General features: G+C 40.9%; 1 protein-coding gene across 1 annotated transcript in view; it reads left to right on the top strand.

Moving 5' to 3' along the window:
* The first annotated feature begins 9,113 nt into the window (after positions 1–9,113).
* commd5 (COMM domain containing 5) overlaps positions 9,114–23,119 on the top strand; it is a 30,979-nt gene continuing 16,973 nt past the window's right edge. The window contains exon 1 of the mRNA XM_056272714.1: positions 9,114–9,222. Within this exon, the coding sequence (XP_056128689.1) occupies positions 9,114–9,222 (109 nt within the window). The remainder of the gene's footprint in view (positions 9,223–23,119) is intronic.

Genomic DNA, 23,119 nt, shown 5'->3' on the forward strand with positions numbered 1-23,119 from the left:
CAAGCAAGTCGATGACCAACTACAGTCTCGTCTGCTGTAGGTGATCTTACATGAAACAGCGGTCATTACAAACCATCATTGATCGCAGCTTTATTTTGTCTAGCAGCAGTCCAAGAATAAAGTAGCAGTCAACAGAAGTCCAATGCCAGGTCCAGTCTGGTGCAGCTGATTTTACTCATGAGGACCTGCACTTTAGTGGAGAGCTTGTTCCCATCCAATTCCATTAACACTTTCTGAAGAAATTCAAAAGTGTATCGCAGCTCCTTGGGGTAGCTCAAGTTTAAACAGTAGATCAAGCCAAACAGGACTGCAGGTCCATCTGTAACCTCTCTCAGATCTCGCAGCCTTCAATGACGACGCCAGCATCTTCAGGTGGATCTGTAGCATCTGCTCCATCAGGTCGAACAATGTAGACACAGGCCTCTCAAGTTTTAAAGACCGGTAAGAGTGACATTATAAGTTACAGACACTCATGAAAAACTGATGCTAATTATCTGGGAAACATTCTCTAACATCAGGCAAGTTGTCATTGTTTATGTCAAACAAGTTGTGAATTTTTTATAACATTAAAACAGGAGATCATGACTTATCTTGAATCTTACCCAGATACAATAGTGCTTTTTTCTGATTGGCTATTGTGTAAACCCTTTCTTTTTTTTGATTGGCTGATAAGTGGCAGGCTCGACTAAGAACTGCAGGGGAGACACGCTTGATTCCTGCCGGTCCACAGTGATAGCGGCGCGGCCAGAGACATTTTGGGGGCTGCGGCATATTACATATATTATAAATAGTTTTTCAGCGTGAGAAATACAATGTGTGGCAGGAGTGCGTGACAAAAGACCGAAATGTGTGACTTTCATGCTCAATGTGTGACACTTGAGAGCCCTGTAGACACCCACAGCCAGTCTCTCCATTTCCATCATTGCATCAACACCAATGTCCTCAATGCCCTATGACAAAGAAAGAGACCCATTATTAATTATGCATCTATGACACTAAGTAATAAACCCAAAATATGTTAAGTTTACACTTAGAGAACACAATACTCATTCCCAAGAAGTATATTTGCTTATTATTTTATCTGTTTGTTTAAATAAGGCAGATTTTTATTTCTTTAGTATATAACATTTTGTAAAGTTAAGCCAATGTAGAAATTGTTGCCCATTATGTTTTTGGTTGATTAATCCTATTAACCATCTGTTACGAATTGATTTCACCGGAGGCAAGATGTAGCAAACCCAAATGCAACTTTAATAATAAACATAATATCAAACATAAAACAAAGGCTAGAAACTGGAGATCAAACAAAACAAAGGCTAGAAACTGGAGATCAAGCATAAAACAAAGGCTAGAAACTAGAACAACGACAGGAAACATTCACTGGTAACATACAATACTAGACAAAGACACAGGGCAAACAAGAGGGCTTAAATACACTGACTAATTACAAGACAAGGAACACCTGTGAACAATGATCAGACAATTAACAAATGACAAGACACATGGCAGGACCACATGGCAAACAGGGAATCACATGACAGACAAGAACAAGGAACAAGACACAAAACCCACACCGTGACACCATCATATTAAAATGTCTTTGAAAATGTTACATATTGCCAACATTGGCAAAAATCAATATAGCATAACATGCATGTTCTTAGCCTACACAACACATATTTAAATTAAATACAGATGATGAATAATACTTTACCTGGCTCTCGGAAATCAGGGCTGGCCATCTGTTTCTGAACTCTGCTATGAAGGGCATATCTTTAACATGCTTTCCTTTCTTCCTCGAGGCTCTCCTTAGTTTCGCCTGCAGGGTAATCAGGACAATAGTTGACTTCTTTACCTGGTTAGGTCCATGACTCGTGGCACCTCACTTTTCTTTTACAGCGTTGATGCTCAACTCGGGGCAGCCAATGCTCCTTGGTCTGGTGCGGTAGTTTGCCATTTTGTACTTCAAACTAATTTTCCATCCATAAAAGCCAGTGACAGATCCTTCCTCCTTTAAAAAGGGATACTTTGTTGTCAGAGCCTGAGCCACATCACCAAGCTCTGTACTAGAAGGATAAACTTTGTATTTGACGATTTCTGATGCCAAACCATCTAGTATATCGACGTAAGTTTGTCACTTGTCAAGGCTTGATTGGCCTTTTCTAACTGAATATGTACCTCATAACTGAACTGAGGTATTTCCAAGTGTGTGGGCCATGGCTGTGATCTAAGGGAAGTGCCTGAAGATGTAGATTCAGCGGAGGAAAGTATGTCTGTGTCTGATGCTGAGGACAGCAAAAAATCATCTTCTCCTTGCAGGACAGTAGTGTGTAGTGAGTGTGACTGTCTCATCTGGCAAGTTAATCACTTTAACTGTGCTCTTGTCTTTGATTTCTGAAGTTTCCGTTAAAGGGATAGTTCACTTTGAAATAAATTTTTGATATGTTTTAGCTTACTTCAAGGGTATCCAAGATGTAGGTGTCTTTGTTTTCCGCAGTAGTTTCAATTTTGATTTTTTTAAAGGTGCCCTAGAATGTGAAATTGAATTTATTTTGGCATAGTTAAATAACAAGAGTTCAGTACATGGCCATGACATACAGTGAGTCTCAAACACCATTGTTTTCTCCTTCTTACTTAAATCTCGTTTTTGAAAAACACCCCTGAAAAACAGGCGAATCTCCACATAACACCGACTGTGACGCAATAGTCGGGATCATTAATATGTACGACTCCAAATATTTGCATAATGCCAGCCCTCAATGCCAGGCGGAACTGCGCAGCCGAAGCATGGCAGTTGCTCAGTGTGGATGTACACATGAACACAAAAGTATTTTTTATTTCCTTCATCTGAGCCTCTGAAGAAACAATGGGTTAATTTTATTTTCTTTGGAAATTTCCAAACATTTCTGGCCTCGGATCGAGCTACCAAGCAACACTTTCTGATGTGTAATTGTTCAAGTTCAGACAGGTAATCTTTCTCTCAAAATCGTTCAATACTGTTTATGCATCAGTAAGTCAAGTCAGTGACTAAAATATCAGCTTCACATCGTTTCTTTTAGTAGGATGAAAATAAACGTATTTAAATTGTGAATAAATTATATACAGAAAGCGATCAAAGAACAATCTTTCCACACAGCGCGAGTTTATCTGGACACTTGCCAAACTCGTTATGAAATCAATGACGCACGTTACAGCACAACGAAGCTCTTACTGTATTTACATCATCGTGTTTGCATTGGGGAAAGCAGAGAGAGTGCAGAAACTGCTTTGCACTGATAAGATCTTCATTCTCGCGATCAACACACTGTCATCTGCTCAATGCTCATCACGGCAACATTTTATGTGATGGGAATAGATCTAAATACTTTAAAAACATCTCACGATTCGTTAATCTCGATAGCTGTTATAGTAAAAACGTATAATAGCTGTAGTAAAATTATTCGAGAGAGAGTTTCACATGTAATACATAGCTATTTCACATGCAACCATGTCAGCCAATCACAGCAGAGGCCGGTTACACACAGCAGACACGCCCCTTCAAACAGAGCGTTCAAATCAGAGGCTAAAATCAGGCTAAGAAAAATGCCTTTTATTTCTAATTATGACTATTTTTGATCTAAAAAACATACTAACATTATAAGGGCAACCCAGGAAACATTATAAAATAATAATAAAAAAAACATTCTAGGGCACCTTTAAATCCTCACCTGAAAAGAAAGGGTTGTTTTTGTGGTACTCACCGTCCTGAAAAGACGCATACTGGTGTACATTTGCAGAAGAAACTGCATGATTATCAAGAAGCTTATCAACTATATCTTTACGTCCAAGAATTCAGCAAGGGATCGCTCTGAGAGGTTTTGTTGGGCCTTGCCTCTAGTACATACTCAACAGGTTCCTCAACCTTAGTTTTCCTTATAGCACTGTTTACGTTTGAAGGCTGAGGCTAATGGACCACCCTTAGCTATAGCTGTTACCAAAGGATTATTGGTGGAAGATGAGTTCATTAATTATTAACTGATTAACCTGAAGGTTATGCCTATTGTACATGTCCAAAGCTGTAGTGTGTGACACAGGCACTGCAGCAGAGGTAAACATGAAATGCAACTCTTCCAGGAACTCCTCAACTGCAGAGCTTGGTACACGTGACAAAGTCTCTAATTTTAGAAGGACTGATGCCCATTTTTTTAATTATTGTGTCTTGCAAGTTCTCATTTTCTGCCTCAGCTTTAATCCAGTTGTCACAATCTAAATCAGAAGCAATTTCAGCAGTTGCATGCTTTTCAGATAGTTGATGCTCACCATGTGTATCACAGTCCAACGTTCAAGTCTTTTATAGTGCAATGTGCTTCCTACTCTTATAGGCATATATATTGGTTTGAAAATAACAATTTTCAAACACACAAGTTACGGTTTCATAACTCCTCAGATGGTTGTTTACATGAGAAAAGTACTCTACTAGATGCTATTTCACTTCCTGGACACAAAAGGCATGTCAATATTACTTGTTCTGTAGTTAGGGTTGCCACCTTCAATACAAAAAAATAAGGGACGCCTGCCGGCGGCCGCAGCGGGGGCCAAAGCCCTCAGGGCCACAATGACCACAGGCCCGACGGTATGCCAATGGTATCATAACTCAAAACATATTTTTCAGGAAAGTAATAAGATCATACCAATGGACATTATAATAAGCTATCTGCTATTGAAATCATTGTGAATAAATCACTCTCTATCACAAACAACGTTAACAAAGTGTGACAATGAGATTACAAAAAAAATGGCCTTTCGTCGGAGTTGTATGTGAGATGTTAACTTATTAACTTATTAAATTAACAGATCCATAAATTATTCACTATAAATTAAACAAATGTGTTGATATTCAAACAAATACTAAATTTGATTGGAAAAAACTATGACTTTAGCAAAGGATCTTGAACATCAAAAACATCAGTAGACCAGTAGTACTGTGCAGTATTGGACTATAGGCGTTAAGTGTACTTGTCACTCCATGCAGCACCGAGTAGCTGTTTTTTTCAAACATGTAACACCATCCAAACAGTGATACCACACATAAATAACCTATAATCTACAAACATTTCTAAATTTAATTATAACACTATTTTTATTATTGGTAAGAAAATCTATTTATGTATTTATTTATTTATGTATTCAGACCTATTGACCTATTCTCTAGATTTGTTAAGCATAAGTCATTTTCTTCACACATGCACATTTTTATTATTAAATATGTAGGCCTATTAAATATCTCTCTCTCTTATTTAAAAAATGCATGTGTCTGACTACCTTAACTATAATAAACAAATCATACCATAATGTATGGATATAATTCATTTACATTGAAACATTATTTCTTAGCAAATGGGCATAGGGTATGGAGCATATGAAAACGTAATCAATCAGAACATTATTGAGCTGATTAAAAAACTGTCATTACACTATGACTATCTGCTTCGGGAGATCCTTAACGTATGAAGAACTGTGAGACGGTGCTTTGATTTCTCTAAGCTAGCATTGCTATCAACTCTCTGCCAAAAGACCCGCCCTCCTCTGACTCTGATTGGCCCTGAACCTGATGTTATTAAACAAACCAATCAAACCAACAATGGCAGCGAGTATTACCCAATCAAGGGTAGAATAGGACGAGTCTTCACAGAATGCGGGTGTTATGATTTGCATGTGATGATGCATTTAAGACAACTCGGAAATACGGGACAAACCGCGTCCCGTATTGATTCAAGACGGGACGCGCTGTTTATTTCACAAATACGGGACGATTCCGTATTTTAAGGGACGGGTGGCAACCCTATCTGTAGTCCTTAAATGTAAAACATCAACATGACATCGACTCAAATGAGTTCTAAGTGCATTCCATGTTTTGAATGAGCATGGGCATTCGTATGTGCATGGATATCTGGAGTGTCCCTGACCATAATGGCCATGGTTCGATTTATAGTGTTTTAGTAATCGGTACCTTGTAGATTCACTTTCAGAACATGACAGTGTCAATGATACAGAGTCCCTTCCAAATCGCAATTATATTTGAGCCACTGGCTCATCTCATGGGTGATTCCCATCATGAGATACTTGCTGAATACATCTGAAATCTACACAATGTATAGCTTGCCTTAAAAATCATGAAACAAGTGAAATGAGTATCTGAAAGTATACAGTATTTTAGGTTTAAATTGCTACCCTAAAAACATGTATCCAGTAAATGCTATCTTATATTTGTATGTAGTTTAATGTGCTGCACTAAAGCCGAGTTCTGCACGGGTTCTGACTGCAGCTTTCCCACACCCAGAGCACTTCACATACAGTCACAGACAGCAGCGCTAATTCAATACTCTAACGGAGATTAAAAAACACATACTAGTTTAATACTGGAGCCTACTGGAGCTAAAAAACATTCAAAAAGAACATGTGTAGGGATGGGAATTGAAAACCGGTTCCACTCGAGAACCAGTCTAAGTTTCAACCAAACAATCCAAGATCATACCAAATCACCAACAATCAAGTCCAGCTAAGTGAGTTAGCGTTAGCGACGTACGAGCACGGACCCCTGGACTCATGTTTAAGGAGATCTCTTCTGTTGTGGATTACCCGTGTGTATTGCCTCCCGAGGCGAGTTTGAGTTACCCTGTGACACACTCATCTCGAGTGTTGCTGATGTTTTGTTTTCCGTCTGAAGTAAAGAGTGATAGAACTGCGGACCCGAGCCGGGCTGGGCCACGCTCACAGCTCAGTCTACGGTTTACTGTATTATACATCCCTGCTGCCCTCTATAATAACACTAATCAAACAGCAGAAGACAAAGGGAAAGCTCACTCGTTATTTACTGAATCACTTTTGTAACTATATTTGTAATGTATATTTTATTTATTAACTACTGTGTGATTTTACATTTGATTATAGTTTCTGTACCTGAATACTTGAAAATCTTAAAACACTGTTTATTTTATTCATATCTTTGTTCAGTTTTCTCTATTTGTTGTGATTGTTACATTTTTATGTGTGTTTACTTGTCTTTAATAATGCTTGACATGTTTATAGTTATGCTAGTTGTTCTTCTATGGTGTTTATAAACCACAGGCGTTCCTTGAGTAAGAGTTCTTCAGCCTGTTGATTTCGATTATGTCTATGTAATGATGTTTCTGTTGTTTATGTTTATGTGTCGTAACTTTGATGTAAACTCATCTTGGCCAGGACACTCCTGTAAAAGAGATTTTAATCTCAGTGAGTCCTCTTTCCTGGTTAAATAAAGGTTATATTTCTGTCCATGATATTCAGCTACAATTAAATGTTTTGTAAAGACTAAGTGTGATTATACCATGGTCTGGGTGAATACTCGATTCTGATTGGCTGCAGGGTGTCCGTTAAAAAGTGATAGAGGACACCTAAAGGAGTTCTGGTGAAACTGCCTGTGTACCATTCGAAATTAATAAATAAATGCGCTGCCTACAACAGCTGTGAGTAACCATAGCAACAGGCAGTCAAAGTATCCGTTAACAATTTGCTCTATCAAAACAAACATCTGACGTTAGTTAGATATTACACAGCCTACTAATACAACAATGAGCGACTTCGTTATTTCATCTTCAGTCTCTCACGGACTGACGGAGCCCAGTAAGCCCGCAGACTGCTCTCGCACCGATGGCCTGTCACCGACATTATTTGACGGCTCTCCAGTCCAGCATCGGAGAGTCGACCTACAGCGGTGCTTCGGAGGCTGTGGTTAGTGTAGACTAGTGTAACACATAGTGTTTTATGTGTAATAAACAAATAACTATGCCTACCTTTGTGTTTCATGGGAAAAAAATGCATTTTTGAACCTGAAGGGTTCTACAAGCTGAGCGGACTATATATCTCAAGTTGCTAAATAAATTGTCAGGCAAGTTATTATTTGAAAAAACTAAATTTAGCCTAATTAAAATATAAACTAATGTTTTAAAAATGTTTTATTTGGCAAGTGACCATGGTATAAGCGGGTTAATGCCCTCCGAGGTGTCCATTGTCAGGTTTTAATGGACTTCGGCGGAGGCAACCGTCCTCCATTGGCCGGTTCACACCTCGCCGTCGTCCATTAAAACCTGACAATAGACACCTCGGAGGGCATTAACCCTTACATGATATCTAAGTTTTTTTTTTACCTCATTGGAATCGAAATTAGGAATCACTGAATATAACAATCTAAAACGGAGGTGGGAAAATGTCTTTGTTAGTACACGAGTTAAAATATATCGTTTATTGACCCTTTGAAGCTCTTACACACCCAGATGTGTGTGTGTGTGTGTGTGTGTGTGTGTGTGTCCAGCTATGAGTGAATATTGGGTGATAATGGCTTGGATCTGTGAATCTGCATGGCAGCGCTGGGGCTGAGCATTAATGTGTGCCAAGACAGAATATACACACAACACCTTCTTTACACTATATTTTACTAGAAACTAACTTAACAAGATAAATGACAGCATCTTCTAATCTGACGTGGAACAAGTTAATGAATTGTCGAACTAGATGCCAGTAGCACAGGGAGATGGTGTTATAGTTTCACACAGACATTAATAGTATAGCTGCCTAGACTAAGACTGGGACACACGGGATTAAATTCAACTCTGGCATTTATGGGTAAACATAAAAATTGAGTATGCGATGTGTGTGGTGTGTCATGTTCCTTTTATGTGTAGGAAATATATCAAATTGTGATATTATTCTTTTAGTCACTTTAAGAAAGGGAAGGACAGAATGAAGAATGAGGATATTTTAGGAAAAGGTTTGGACAGAAAGCTTTACAGAACACTAATTACATGTCTATAGATTATAATAATCTGAGTGTGGACAGAGCTGAACACGAGGCTCTATGAGGGTGTGTGTGTGTGTGTGTGTGTGTGAACTGGAGAAGGCCGAGAAGGAAACAGATGTTAAACTTCAGACACATGCGAGTTTAATTATTCCGGTACAGTAGGTGGCGATAATGCCGCTAAAGAGTGGATCGCCAGTAAACAAGAGAAGGAGAAGGAGAGCTCGTCTAGGATCCTGCCAGAGAGTGTTCCATCTCCTCATCGGCGTCTCTACAGAAGATGAGCGACTCCGGGAATAAGATGAACGACTCCGTGAGTGTATTCGGGGGCAGAGTTCCTGCTGAGGTGGAGCTGCTCTGTAAACACCTGAGGAATCTCCACAGAGACACTTTCACACAGATACTCGGAGGTGAGTTTCATTTCCAGCTCTGCATTATAAACCCCGAAAGGCGAATCTTTCGGAAACTGCCTGATTAAACCAGGATTATTAAACCCTCGTGATCTCAGTATGACGATCCGCTCACGTGACGAGCAGCGCGAGCGTTCACATATAAACACTGAAGGGTAATAACATCCGCGATCTTTTAAACCGAATGACTTGGTGAATTGAAAAACATTGTCACACACACACACACACACCGGTTATACACACTTGTGAATCCAGCACAACCGTAGGTTAGGTTTCTGTAGAGATATGGTGTTATGGCAGTATGTTTAAAGTCAGCCTGTGGTGAAAATCCATTTTCCATCATTAAAAATGTGTAACTTAGGTGTAAATTCGACAGCATTGCTGAGTATTTTCTCCTTAAAACTGCAGTGAACCAAAGACAGTCTCAAAAACACGGTTTGAAAGCGCTGGGGTTTCTGACGTCACAAACTACCTTAAGGTAACCAATCAGATTAAGACGGGGCGGGGCTTACGCATATCATTAACTGTGCTGTGAAGCAGGGGAGTCTCAAGAGATGCTAGGTTATTATCCTGGGATATTTTTCTCTTGATATAAAAACTCGGGTAGATTTACAGGGCTCTCAAAATCGCTGGTAGCACTTTTCAGATTTTAGATAGCTCTCTTCAGATTTTGGTAGCCCGTAGTGTTGTCAAAATATCGATATTTCGATAAATATCGATACTGAAATATCTGAACGGTACCAATACTAATTTCCCGAAGTATCGATACTAGCCGAGCAGCGAGCAGTCACTAGCCACGTTTCCATTACCCTTCAAATTGCGCAAATTGAAATTGCAAATTAAAAATACGCTCTATGGAAACACGTCAATTTCGCAAAAACTCCCATTTATCGCAAAAAAGTTTTTACGCTCGCATGAGGTGGTTTTTCAGGCAATTCGAAAAAGGAATATTTCGCAAAACTGCAATGGAAACAGTTTTTGCGCAATTACAGTCACCTGACTTAGAAGGCGCGTGTGTTTGGGGTCCGTGTAGGCTATTGCGTCCATTCGTTTTTCCTTTAACTCGTATGAAAAACGAAAAACATGCTTTCTTCTTTATTAGTTTTTAGACTGGTGAAACGTTTCCTTATATAGCCTATTGCTTATTTAATTGAAAATCAAATAGGCCTAATTGACATAGGCCTACAACTTTGCAAAATTTGATTTCTGCATTTCATTTTGACCCGGAACATTTAGATAATATGGAGCGTCTGTGAAAAAATAAAATAGCCTAAATGAAAAAAAATCTGTGGCGACGGTTTTGCAATCCGTCCCCTCAAGTTTATAAACCGTAGGCCTAGCCTACTCACGGTTGAGTGCAAACTGTTCCCTCGATCGGTTTAACAAATCGTGCCCACGGATTAATAAACTGTAGGCCTATACCCATGATATCCTAATCCACGCTCTCAGATTTGTACATATGGGGGGGGGGGGGGGGGAGAAAAAAGCTCAGTAGGCTATAATAGAATAGCAAAAAAAAAAAGACTTCTCATACAAAAAAAGAAATATAACACAAACTCATTTTCCAAAACTGTAAAAGGTTATATAAAAATAATACATTCATCAATTATTTTATGATAAACATATTACTGTCTTAAGTGAAATCATTTATAGTTATAAACGCAAATAATAATAGTTATTATTATTATTATTGCCTATTACATTTATTAAGCTACATTTATTAGGCTACATATTTAGAAGACGCTTTTATCCAAAAAAGGAACAAAGCAATTCGTCAAATGTCATTCATAATACAGGTTAGACAATAATAATACAGGGCTAAGATTATCACAAATAAACACAAGATTTTGACGCATATCCAAGGGTTTGTGCGGAGCGTGCACTGCATAGCACGGAGGCGCGGGCGCGAACACTTGCATTTTCCCGTCAACAGTGGAAACTACTTAAAATACTCTATCATTTATGGTCATACAGAAAATAATAATAATCCGCAACTCCTTTTATTTGTGTAAACTCACAATAACAAGAAAACGTTCTTCTTTTGCAAAATAAAAGAAAACAATCAGGCGCGCTTTCATGGTCTCCGTGAACTGGAACATGTCTCAGAAATGAACTGAAACAAAATATAGCCTATGTAGGCTAAAGTTTGGAATGTCCACTTTTAAACGAACAAATTCAAATCGAAAGCAAATACCTTCTGATTATGTAATCCATATGAAAGGTGCATTTCTCTCTAAAGGCGCATCCGCTTTACAGTGGAGATTAGTGTTGTCACGATACTAGAATTTCTAACTTCGATACGATACCTTGAAAAATATCGATATTCGATACCATTTTCGATACCACGGAGAAAAAGCTGCCACAATATTAAGGGGGTATTTTTTTAATTTAAAGCTAGATATAACAAGTCTAGAACATGACAATGAGGTATATTTTACACGAACAAAAATGTCCTGAGTTCTATTTGTTTATATTTTTTAATTGGACCAGAGCTAACATGATGTATTTTTATTACCTACTGTTATCAAAGATTAAAATATACTGTAACAAAAAAGCACTTAACAGTATCAAATTGGAGGATAGAGAGTCAGTAATGTATAATAATAAGATTAAACATTCAATTTTCAGTTAAAGGCATGTCATTATTGAATTCAGAGATAGCTGTTTAGTTTAATTAATATCCTGGTATCCTGCCTCTCACGGGGATTTCGGATGCCTCAACGCCTGTGATGAGAAGACCAACGCCTGTGAAGAGACGACTCAACGCCTGCGAAGAGACGACTCAACGCCGGCGATATGTTATCCCCTAAATATTACATGATTAACTAAATGTATTTTTTCCAGGTACTTTCTGATATGCACTTACTGTAAAGCTTCTTTAAAACCCTATGATTGTTAGCCAGAGGAGAACTGGCCCCTGACTAGCCTGGGTTCTCCCAAGGTTTTTTTCTCCATCCAATCTGATGGAGTTTTGGTTCCTTGCCACTGTCGCCTTGCTTTTGGCTTGCTTAGTTGGGGATATTTAATATTCAACAATATTATTGAACTGTGTTGTACTACTTTCATGTTATCACTGTGTAAGGATTCAGGGCGGATCTAATCCGTGGGGAATTTGCATAAATTAATTAATAATTGGTAATTAATAATTATTCATACATGTTTGGATTAGATCAATCTTACATTGAATTTACTCTCCCTCTAGGGGAGGATCTATCATTTTACCTGCATGCACACGTGTATCCTTGCATTTTAACTACAAGTTGATTGCATAGATCACGTTTTACAGACAGGTAAAATTTAATTAGCTCAATTGTCAGGATAATATTTGTGGGATCCACAATATCATCTTACTTTATAGGATGTCAGGAAACGCAATTCTCTGGCCAGAAGAATTGGGTTTCCCGCCCATCAACACATAACGTTAACGTTACTCTTTAAAGTATCTGTAATTCGTAAAGCTTGTAGCATTTAGACCTTTGGCACTTAAGTGACTTGAAATTGAGCAAAGAAACAGCACATCAATCTAATGAATATATAATTAATTTAATAGAGGCATGACTACTTATGTATTTACTACGGTTACATGGGATATATGTATTTACAAACACATAGACAACAATGAACAATACAATAAGACATCAGTGAACGAGAAATGCATAAAGTTTGGACAATGGATAACGTACACGCGTGAGCGAGTAAGAGAGAGAGGAAAGGGGATGGGGAGAGAGAGAACAGAGAAATTGGGAGAATTTCATTGGCAGGAAGACATTCACCTCTCTGATAACAACACGAAAACACATTCTTAATGCTCTGAAAACAGGGTAACCCAAATTTACTTGCATGTGGAAGGGTTCTCTCATGTGTTGCTGCGTTCCTTGAGCGGCCTGCATGTTGAACGAAGGTCCTGTCCTGCTTGCGCGCGTCGTGTGGAGCGCGGCTGCAGCGTTTTTTGCACGGCCCGTCCCGGCGCGTGCATGGTTGGCCGCTTGCGCGTGGCGCCTTTGTTCCATGGGGGATCACGTGGCGTTCGTTGGCATTCGGCGCGAGTGTTTGAAAGGCTTAACGTCTTTGAGGTGACGTTACCCGAGGAAATAGTTCGGCAGAGTTCGTTTCACTTCGTAGAACGGAGGAATCACGAGGAGTTAATGTTCCATTTGTGCATGGCTGGCGAAGGAGCGCGTGCTTCGCTCGGTCCGGCGCGTCACGCGGTCACGTGCGCGTGTTTCTCCTTCAAAGCGAGCGCGCGCTCGTTTAAAAGTCCCTTGTAGATGGATTTGCTGAAGAGATATGTCACGGGTTTTCTTTCCAATCGTCGATTGGAATTAAACACAGAGACTTATCTACAACTGAAAAACACAAACTAAACTAGAAACAAATAAAAGAAAGGCGAAGAACTCGCCCGGAGGCGAGACGTTACATCATGACACGAGAACACGGGAGGAAGAGAGCGAGCGAAGGGGAGAGGCGTCATTTATCACTTTCGGAGAAATCCATCCTCTTCCTGTTGGCTTGGCCAATTAGAGGGTTGGAAGTTTACAGGCGGGGCTTTGGGTTTATGATCCTTTGTCTTCAGAGAGAGACATCTGAAACCCTAATCTCGTCGGTTGTTTAAGAGAAGAATCTTCACAATTCTTATAATACTAATGTGTCACAAAGTTCAGCAAAATGTAATGTCAATTAACAAATGGGGAACGAAGATTGGAGTTTATCGAGACCAAACTTGCCACAAATGGATTTGGTTAAACATTAGTTGGCAAAGTTTGAAACATTATTCAATTAAGACTTGTCGAGAAACATAGACCAAACCACCGAAAGGCAACTCATGAAATAGGGAACTTAGATACATCGTTCATACAATTCTCAAGTGGATATATAATAGCATATATATATGAATACAGGATTCATTTCTCCTCCTTGGTTAGAATTCAGAGAGAGAGAGAGAGAGAGACACTTCTCTGACATTCCTGGTGCGGTCGTAAATGCTGTTATCTAAGGCCCCAGGCTCTGACAGTATGTTAAGTTTTGGTTCTTACTGTCCCCAAAAGCTGGTGCACATAGAATCATAACTTTTACTGTAATTTCTTGTATCTGATTAATTCCGCTGGATCATGAGAATTAAAACAAGACCAAGAACAGTATAACAATACTGGGAATAGACAGTTAAATGTAAAAATGCATAATGATAAAATCACAGTTATTCCAATGTGACATGGGCAAATGGACACACATAAAAACACATCAAATATATCTGGTTGAATGTCTTTTAAAGAAAAGAAGTTCCTTTGGGACATTACAAAAATGTCATAAAGTGTCTTAATGTCTTGTAAGCGGACACCACGCTCTGTCCTGAGTGTGGGTGTCAGCTGTGGGGGAGGTGTGTGTGTGTGTGTGTGTGTGTGTGTGTGTTTGTGTGTGTTTTTTCAAGTTCCAGGCCTTTTGGGGCTAAAGGCTTTGGGATTTTAGCACGAAGGTATTTAGTTATTCAGATTCACCCTGGCCCAGTCCTTACAGTCCCCCTTTTTGTCTGATGAAGTCCCTGTGTGGACTTAATCGGACAACAATCATCACAATGGACGGGTGGCAGGTGAATCATGACTCATGCAGCAGGTGGTTATTAGGGCTGAGGATTCAGCTCTATGAGGTTCGAAGCGGCCTCTGGCCTGGTCTCTGACTTGGCACCCCCTTTTTGCGGGTTTCGTCCGAAACCTTTCGTGAGCTTGGCTGAAGATGTTTGTATCTCGTTGAGTCTCCTGTATAGGATGAAGGTCAAGCCCAGTGTCAGGGTGTGTCTGACTACCATAGAGGTACACCGTGCAGTGTCGGCTGCGGTCGCGGACAACAGGTGAGGTAGTCAGAATGGGTAGTAGAGACAAAGCTTGGAGAGCTGTGTCGATAGGAGCAATGTCAATTAGCTGGGATCACCCCCCTTTCGCAAACCACAACTCCCGTTCTGGAGTTAGGGTGAAAGTGTGGTACCTGGAGAAGGATGGGATTTCCAGTTTTAATTTGTACTCTTTGCATGGAAGATGGTACCATGCCAGGTCGCCAAGGTGAGGGATGGCACTTTCCGGTGCTTGGATTCACAGGCTCTAGTGGAGCAAGGTGACACAGGTGTCGGTGTCATTCTGGTCGTAAGTGAGTGCAGCTGTGCGCACAGGAGGGTTAGCGAGCCGCCTGTCACTTACACTCTCTGCTTGGGTCTTGATGCCTTGAGTGCGTAGCTTGGCTTCGGCAGGGCAGCGGTTGTCGCTGATCTGCAGCCCGCAGATTCCGTCAGTGTTGTCTCTGAGGAGAGGCTTGTTAGGGCAGAGATAGTGAATTTCTTTGGTCAATGTGCACACGTACGGGTTCGGAGCTTAGGACGGCTTTGTGTTGCCGTCGTTGCAGTCAACCCCGTCCGGCGTGTGGATCTTGATGTGAATGTTACTTTTCAAAATCTGACCGTGACAATGTTCTTGAGCCGGTAGATTCGGCTTGACTCTATGATGGGCAAGTTCAAGAGAAAACCCCCCAACTTCTCTGCTTGTAGTCGGCGCAGAGAGGGATGGCACTACCCAGAGAGTAGGAAAGGTGTATTTGTACTCGTGGCGTGGTGATGGCGGACGCCAGTACGGTTTTCACGAGGCTTAAGGGTATCAGGTGCGGTGGAATTCTACCCCTGGCGAGGCTGTCGATGGAGGAGTTCACCCCCTGCAGCAGGTTTGTCATCAGGGCTGTTACCAGCTGAGTTTGAGCACAGTCATTCTGGAAGACAGTACACAGCTGTTTCATGGAGTGAGTGTTGGAGTGCATGGGGTTCAACGCTGTGAGTGTTGAAAGTTACCACAGTTCCCTTCAGTGTCTTGTCGATGGTCTGCAGGGATGCACTCTGTTGTGAGTGCTCGTGACAGTCATTTTCTCAAGTTGCTTGAGCATGTGTTCAACCACGGTCTCAGCGTGAGTGCGGGAGTCCTTTGTCCATCGGCACCTACCCAGCTGTATTGTGTTGTTACGCTGGGGTAGTGTGTTCTGTAGGCGTTGTAAGGATCAGGTGGCACATTCACTTTCTGAGTGCGGGTCCGGCAGAAAAGGAGTCCTGGTGCCAGACCTGGTGAGATGTCCGAGTGCGGTTGCCCTCTGGTTGGCTGGAGGCACAGCCGCATCCTGGTAAAAGTGAAAGGGAGAGAGAAAGAGAGAAAGGGAGGAAAAAGTGTCTTGCAAGTGTCTCTGGTGCTGCGGCGTGCAGCGGCATACATTGGCATTACCCCCCTTTTGCACTGTGGCATCACAAGCTGTGGCGCGGTGATGGCATCAGGTGCAGAACGCTGAATGTTGTTTAGTGTACGCAGCATGTGCTTGTCGACGCAGGTTGGCTGAAGGCACCGGTTGTCGGTGGGTGCAGACGGCGGTCGTGGGTGGTTGGAGGGGTAGAGAGGTGGTTGTCTCAAAGTTCATTTGGTTAGTCACAGTCTTTGGTGAGCTGAAAGGTGCAGGGTAGCAAGTTCACATCTCCATTTGGTGCTGAGGCTGTGCCTTTATGGCTGGCTGAGGGAGTTCTTGTGACCTCTGTGACCTGCCAGTTAGGTTCTCTTGACCTGTGTGACTGGAGGGGGAGGGGTTTTTGAACTTGAGCTCAGACGTTCAGTTGTTTAGGGTCTATTAAAGGCTCAAAGCGATTTAACAGAACTTGGCCAATCAGAAGTGGGTGCGTGATCGGTACACTGGGTGAACGGAAGCTACCTGTTTTGAGCCAAATGTTGTTTTGGCTGTAGGATTGCACGTTCAGCTCACATGTTTGGGACTTGAGAGTTCGTTTTGATGCTCAGCTGTAGCACTGAGTCTTTCAGAGAGTTGGGCTGACATTAGCGTGGTGTTCGAGCTAGTGTCTAGCAGGCCTTCAAGGCTCAAATCAATGTCTCTGGTGGTGGTTAGGTAGAGTTTTCGTGCCACCCCCTTTTTGATTAGGCTTTACAGAAGTCTTGGCGTCTGGGCTGGTGTCGTTACTGATGAGCGGTTAGGCAGGGGCTCTGTGGCATTCTGGCACACTTGTTGTGAGTGATTAATGCGTGGCCCTAAAAGTTCAGAACTACTGCTTAATAGGTAAGTTAAGCATTTAGCATAAAGCTAAGTGTCTCTTGTGTCCTTATCTTAGCTGTGACTGTTAGGCTAAGTTTTGTGTGGTTCCGATGGTATTTCCTGGAAAGGACATAGCCGAGATGAAATAAATGACGTAAGGTGGATCTTATGACTAAATTATTTCTCTGGACTTAGAGATGGTTCGACGAAGTGAACTATAATAGAGAAAAGGACAGCTTTCTTATTTAAATTCTGCTTATTGTCAATCCTCAGGACTCTAGTAGTGGTGTTGAAGGGTCACAAAACGAGTGCACTGGTTGAAATTAAGCCAAAATAACAAATAAGGGGGTCTGTTTCCTTTCTAGGCCCTATAGGAGATGGAACCACAGTCGGACAAGAGAGGCAAACAAAAAAAAATTAAATCATATAGATGACCTAATAGACCAGGGAATAGCTGCTTGCTATTATTATCAAGGTCAAAGGAATGAAATAATTAATGAGGAAAATAAAATAAAAATTAAAGCAAAATGGAATAAAATGATCAAACACAGGAATGATCTGAAGTCGAGAATAATCAGTGGCATTAGGGACTAAACTTTGGATTTGCTTTGATCAACACTTTATAGTGGGTTGTAGCGGTTGCATGTTCAAAACCACATCGTGTGTGTCCCTCCAAAGGTTTAGTCAACATGCAGATGAAAATTCCTATGGTTATACAAATTCTTCTGTAGTTAGTTACGCAGCTTACATGTAGTTAAACTCAAGTTTAATTGACAGGGGATCTGCGAAGTTAGTCTTCAACGGTTAGCAAGGAGTATTCCTAAACCAGTGAAGGTGAACTTTAGCTAATAAGAATTGCAAACACGGAAAGTGGATAATTAGAAACCCTAACTGGTGTTGAGGAAAGTATTCTAGAATACTTTGCCCTGTGGAACACAGGCGGTGATCAAGGGTTCAAGTAAATGATGCTAGCTGCTAACTGTGGAAGTTATTTAGCTTAGCCTATGCTGTACGGGAGCTAGGTTAGATTTAGCTTAGCCTAAGTTAGCTGGATGCTAGGTTAGGTTTAGCTTAGCCACCCAGGCTGGTTTGTTTACAAAAGTGACATTACGAGTTAACACTTCCTGTGGCAAGTGGTTGTCATGGGAACCAGAGCATGTCAGAACAATTCAACAGTACTTGAAGAATGTCTGTACATTTTACATGAATCACACACGTTTTAACGGGTTAACGGGAGGCGCCTATACTTTGTTTTTCAAGAACTTGATGTTCCATTTAGTAAACTGCAGATGTGTTTTGGCATTTGCTAATTGTACTAATGGAACTTTGCTCTTTACTTTACATGACTTATTCTATTTGTTTACAAAGTAAGGAAATAGAATTGCTGCAAGTCAACGCTTGTCTAAGCGTATGTAGTTACGTTTCTTCTCGTGCATAAATGCTGATTTTTCAGCACGTGACTTGGTTTGATCGCTTAGTAGCTTTCTGCTTGTAGATGCAGCCAAAATTTAGGTGAATTACATCAATCTAGCAACAAATTTATTTTTCTTTTTTTTTCTGAGGGCCTTTACATCGTAGAAAGGGGAGCATCACCCGGGTCTACATAGATAACACTGTTCTGAGTTTTCTTTGTCAGAAACAGGTTTTAGTCATACCGCGATTTGGATTTCTTTTTAACCAAAGCGGAATGGATATCGGAACAGATTACAAGCTGCTGAGATGATACCTTTTTCACACAGACTTACGCTTTAATGCTGAAGTTACTGATACCAGTTGAGAATCTAAGGCTCTTTTACTTGAAGTAGAGATGTCAATTCCAGCTATTGTTTTATCGGCATTTAGACAAGCCAGCGATCGAAACACGTATTGCACGTTTTGTTTTAGTTGGATCGCGATGATCAAGTGCACGCCCGTGGATTAACGGTAGTTTAGAACTCAGGTGATTTTACTACACTCTGGCGTCAAGGTAACGTATACCCTATTTGGAGCTGGTGTTCTATGTAACTCTTCACTGTCATGGAACCTAATGTTTAGCGGTGCCGATTTACTCAACATCTAGAAACCGTTTGTTTCAAAAGAGTCGTGCATAGTCTGTCGGCCGTTGAGGCTTACATGTCTGTCTAAGATTCCTTTAAATCAGTAAAATTCTAATTTTACAGACGCAGAGTCTTGCAACTCTTTGAGCACACTTTCATCTACTTTTAAAAGTTTTATGTCCGATGTTGATCAAGGACCTTTTAGCTGAGTCTTGCACGGTGTTCGTGCAGTGTGTCTTCTGGTTTTGCAGTTCAGGAATTTGGGGTTTTAGGAATTCTTACTGAGGGGACCTTCACGCATCGTTGAGTGGGCATTGCGTGGGGGCAGGCCGTGCGCTTTCGAGTCTCTTTCAGTTCGGTCTCTGCTCTTTGCAAGAGGCTTCACTTTGTCGGAGTTTCTCGTCGAGTTCCTCTCTGGTTCTTTTCTCTGACTATTCACTTCGGTCTGTGTCGATGAAGGTTAGCCAGGGCGGTTTGAAGTCTTTCCACTTCCTTCTTGTAGCTAGGGGTCGTTGTCATCCTCGGCTTGCATCCTTAGCGTTGCAACTTTGTGCTCAAGGGCGATGCGGCTCCTTTCGTGGAGACGTTCTTGTGTGATGAGCTGGCAAGTGAGGTTGACGTGTCTGACCGGTCTTTGTCGTGGGAGCTTTGGCTTGGGTTGTGCGCCGTCAGCTTGTCCACGTCTGCGATGCTCTTGGCTCGAGGCTCTGAGTCACTAGCGCCCTCGGGCAGGAAGTTAGCCGTCATGGCCGTCAGCCATGTGTCGAGGTTGTCCCAGCGGGTTGTGGGACCGGAACAAACTGGCTTCACTGTGGGCGAGAGGAACACAACACACACAGAGAGACCAATGCAAGTTCGTCTATGTCTAATGAGCTATAATACCGGCTATGCCGTGTATGAAAATTTTGGTTAACTGATGCAGACAGTTAAATCATTCGGTGGGACAATTTAGGTAGTTCAGTATGGGCCTGAATAAAATTTAACAGGGCGGTAGCTTAGTGGTCACCTGTGGATGCTAACGGCTTGGTTTGTCAAACTATTATTCAGCGTTCCTTGTTGTCTCAGATAGGCTCTGTCTTCTAGGTGAACTGAAAGGAACAGAGCATAACAGAAAAGAGCAGTGGCAAGATAGCAAAGTTTGAAGTAACATGCAACCATTAAAGATGGAAAGTTCTGTAATGAAATGGCGTCAATAGTACACAGGAAGTGTTACAAGGGAAGAGGAGGCCTAAGCCTGCGGTTTGTGGCTCGGAGAGGAGAAGGGAGCCACACACTTCAATGACCGGGGGAATTCATAGATTCTGTGGCCAATACTAAGTGGATGGGTTTAATACCTTTTTCTAGTTTGCCTGGGGTGAAATGAGGTCATTCCGCTCGAAGTCAGCATCGTGGTTGGTCCATCTGTCGCCCCAAACACTTGGCAGCAGTGTCCCGGGCCTTTCGGTGCATCTGTACCTAAGTGCGCCCTTTCAAGCAACTTGACCTGGAACACAACCGGCGGTGCCGAATTGGTAATGTCGTGTTGCGGGCCGCACGAAGGGAAAGATACAGGAAAGTCCGAGACCCGTGCTCAGTCAGTGCTGGTGACGCAGATCAGACGAACCACCCGCCGGACCCCGAGCAGAGCTGACTGTCAAATCGCCACAGCCCGAGAGAGATTTCTACCTACAAACACAAAACAGGATGAAGAACAATTGAACCTCAACGTGAATTAAAGCTCTTTTATCTAAATCAAATTGAGTGTCTTTTTTTTTTTTTTTGAAAAATCAAAGGCAACGGCTTTACTAAAATTATGGTAAAAACAAAAGGGAATTATGACAATGTTAATTATCAGAATAACCTAGTCTCCCTTCGGAGGAGAGTTTTAGAGTCGCAGGAAGAGCACAGGAGGAAGCAAGCTGCAGTGGCGTGTTTGGGCCACTTCCTCCTAGTGGTCAATCTGGCTGACAGAGACCTTGATTTAAATTGCATTCAAACTGGTTTAACTACAATTCAAATCAAGCATATGCATAGATGTTAAGTAACTTCTAGAAAGTAAGGATACAGTTGTCACAACGTATCGAATCAAAATTACTAAAAATAATTTGAAAAAGGAAATATAGAAATAAAGCCATAAAACCATTCCCGACAGGAACGGAGACTTCCTTCAAATTAATTTGAAATTTGTTTGTTTCAAACCAAATTTGAATAAGTGTAGGAAATTGAAGGTTGGCATTATATTTGATTAGTCATCAGAAACTGCTAATACCTACTTTTGAATTTTAAATTCAAACGTGGTTTGAACTAAATTCAAAATAAATGTACACAGTCAGTAGTGAATTCATGTTATTAAAACTGGAACTTGCACATGCATTGAAAGTTAGAAACACAATTTCAGGAATTCACTGGAACAATCTGAAATGGTGCTGAGAGAAAATTATTTAGGAAAGGATGACCTTGTTACCATTGTCCACACGATGGCGACATCTCGCTCATGGAGGGTAAAGTCAGGACGTGGAGGCCGTCTGATACTGGGAAACTCAAGGGCGCGCCCTAGCGTTTGGCAGTAGCATTGCAACCCGCCTGCTTTCCCATGTGACTGTCTCAGAGGACGTGCAAAGAATTACACGCCTCAATTGCTGCATCAATCCGAAATAGTGCGGAATTTAAATATCGACGGATTTCTTTCCGGTTCTATATTTCACAAAACGGCGTGGCAGGATTTTTCCTACACACACACATAGGGACAACAGGAATTACACGTCTGTCGTTCGGATACAAATACATTTATCAAATAGCATTTTATGATTTACAATGTTTTTTTAGGTTTTGGATTTTTTCCGATGCTATATTTCACACAAGTGTGTGGCAGGATTTCTTGGCTGCACTACACGTAAATTGTGGACAACAGGAATTAGGCATCTGTTTTTCGGATCCAAATAACATTTATCAAATAGCATATATGATGAAAAATGCTTTCAGTGTTGGATTTTTTTTTTCTCGGTGCTATGTTTTACAAGCACATCTAGCAGGATTCGTCGCTGCGTTGTGCGAGAGAAAACAGGAATTATTCATCTGTTTTCAACTCCAAGCATATATCAAATAGCACTTGTGATAATATGCTTTTCGGTTTTTTACAATTGAGTAGCTAAGTCAATGTTTTAACCAGGAGTTTTTATCGTTAATCTAACGATTATAAAATAAGGCCTTTTTAAGAATAGTGAAAGAGCATCGTTTCACTAAATCTTGTCTTCACCCTGACAGAAGAACATCGTTCGGACAGGGGAGTTTAACATTAAAAATGTCGTCGTTCAAAAGAGGTTTTTTTTCGTCTTTTGTGGGACAAATTTAATACTATGAACTGCAGTTTACTTTTAGTTATTAACAATGGCAAACGGAATGTCAGACATTATTTTGCAGCGGTGAGTTCGCATTGCGTTCGCTCACTCGAGGCGCACGTACAATATTAAATCACAATATAGACATAGATTGAAAACTGATTCTGCTCATAAAACAAGTTTAAAATGTGCCCGCATTCTCCACCATTTTATGTAAGGATTCAGGGCGGATCTAATCCGTGGGGAATTTGCATAAATTAATTAATAATTGGTAATTAATAATTATTCATACATGTTTGGATTAGATCAATCTTACATTGAATTTACTCTCCCTCTAGGGGAGGATCTATCATTTTACCTGCATGCACACGTGTATCCTTGCATTTTAACTACAAGTTGATTGCATAGATCACGTTTTACAGACAGGTAAAATTTAATTAGCTCAATTGTCAGGATAATATTTGTGGGATCCACAATATCATCTTACTT

Source organism: Rhinichthys klamathensis, unplaced genomic scaffold (assembly GCF_029890125.1).
Source record: "Rhinichthys klamathensis goyatoka isolate OS25496 unplaced genomic scaffold, OSU_Roscu_1.1 h1tg000347l_1, whole genome shotgun sequence".
In the NCBI taxonomy this organism is placed as follows: domain Eukaryota; kingdom Metazoa; phylum Chordata; class Actinopteri; order Cypriniformes; family Leuciscidae; genus Rhinichthys; species Rhinichthys klamathensis.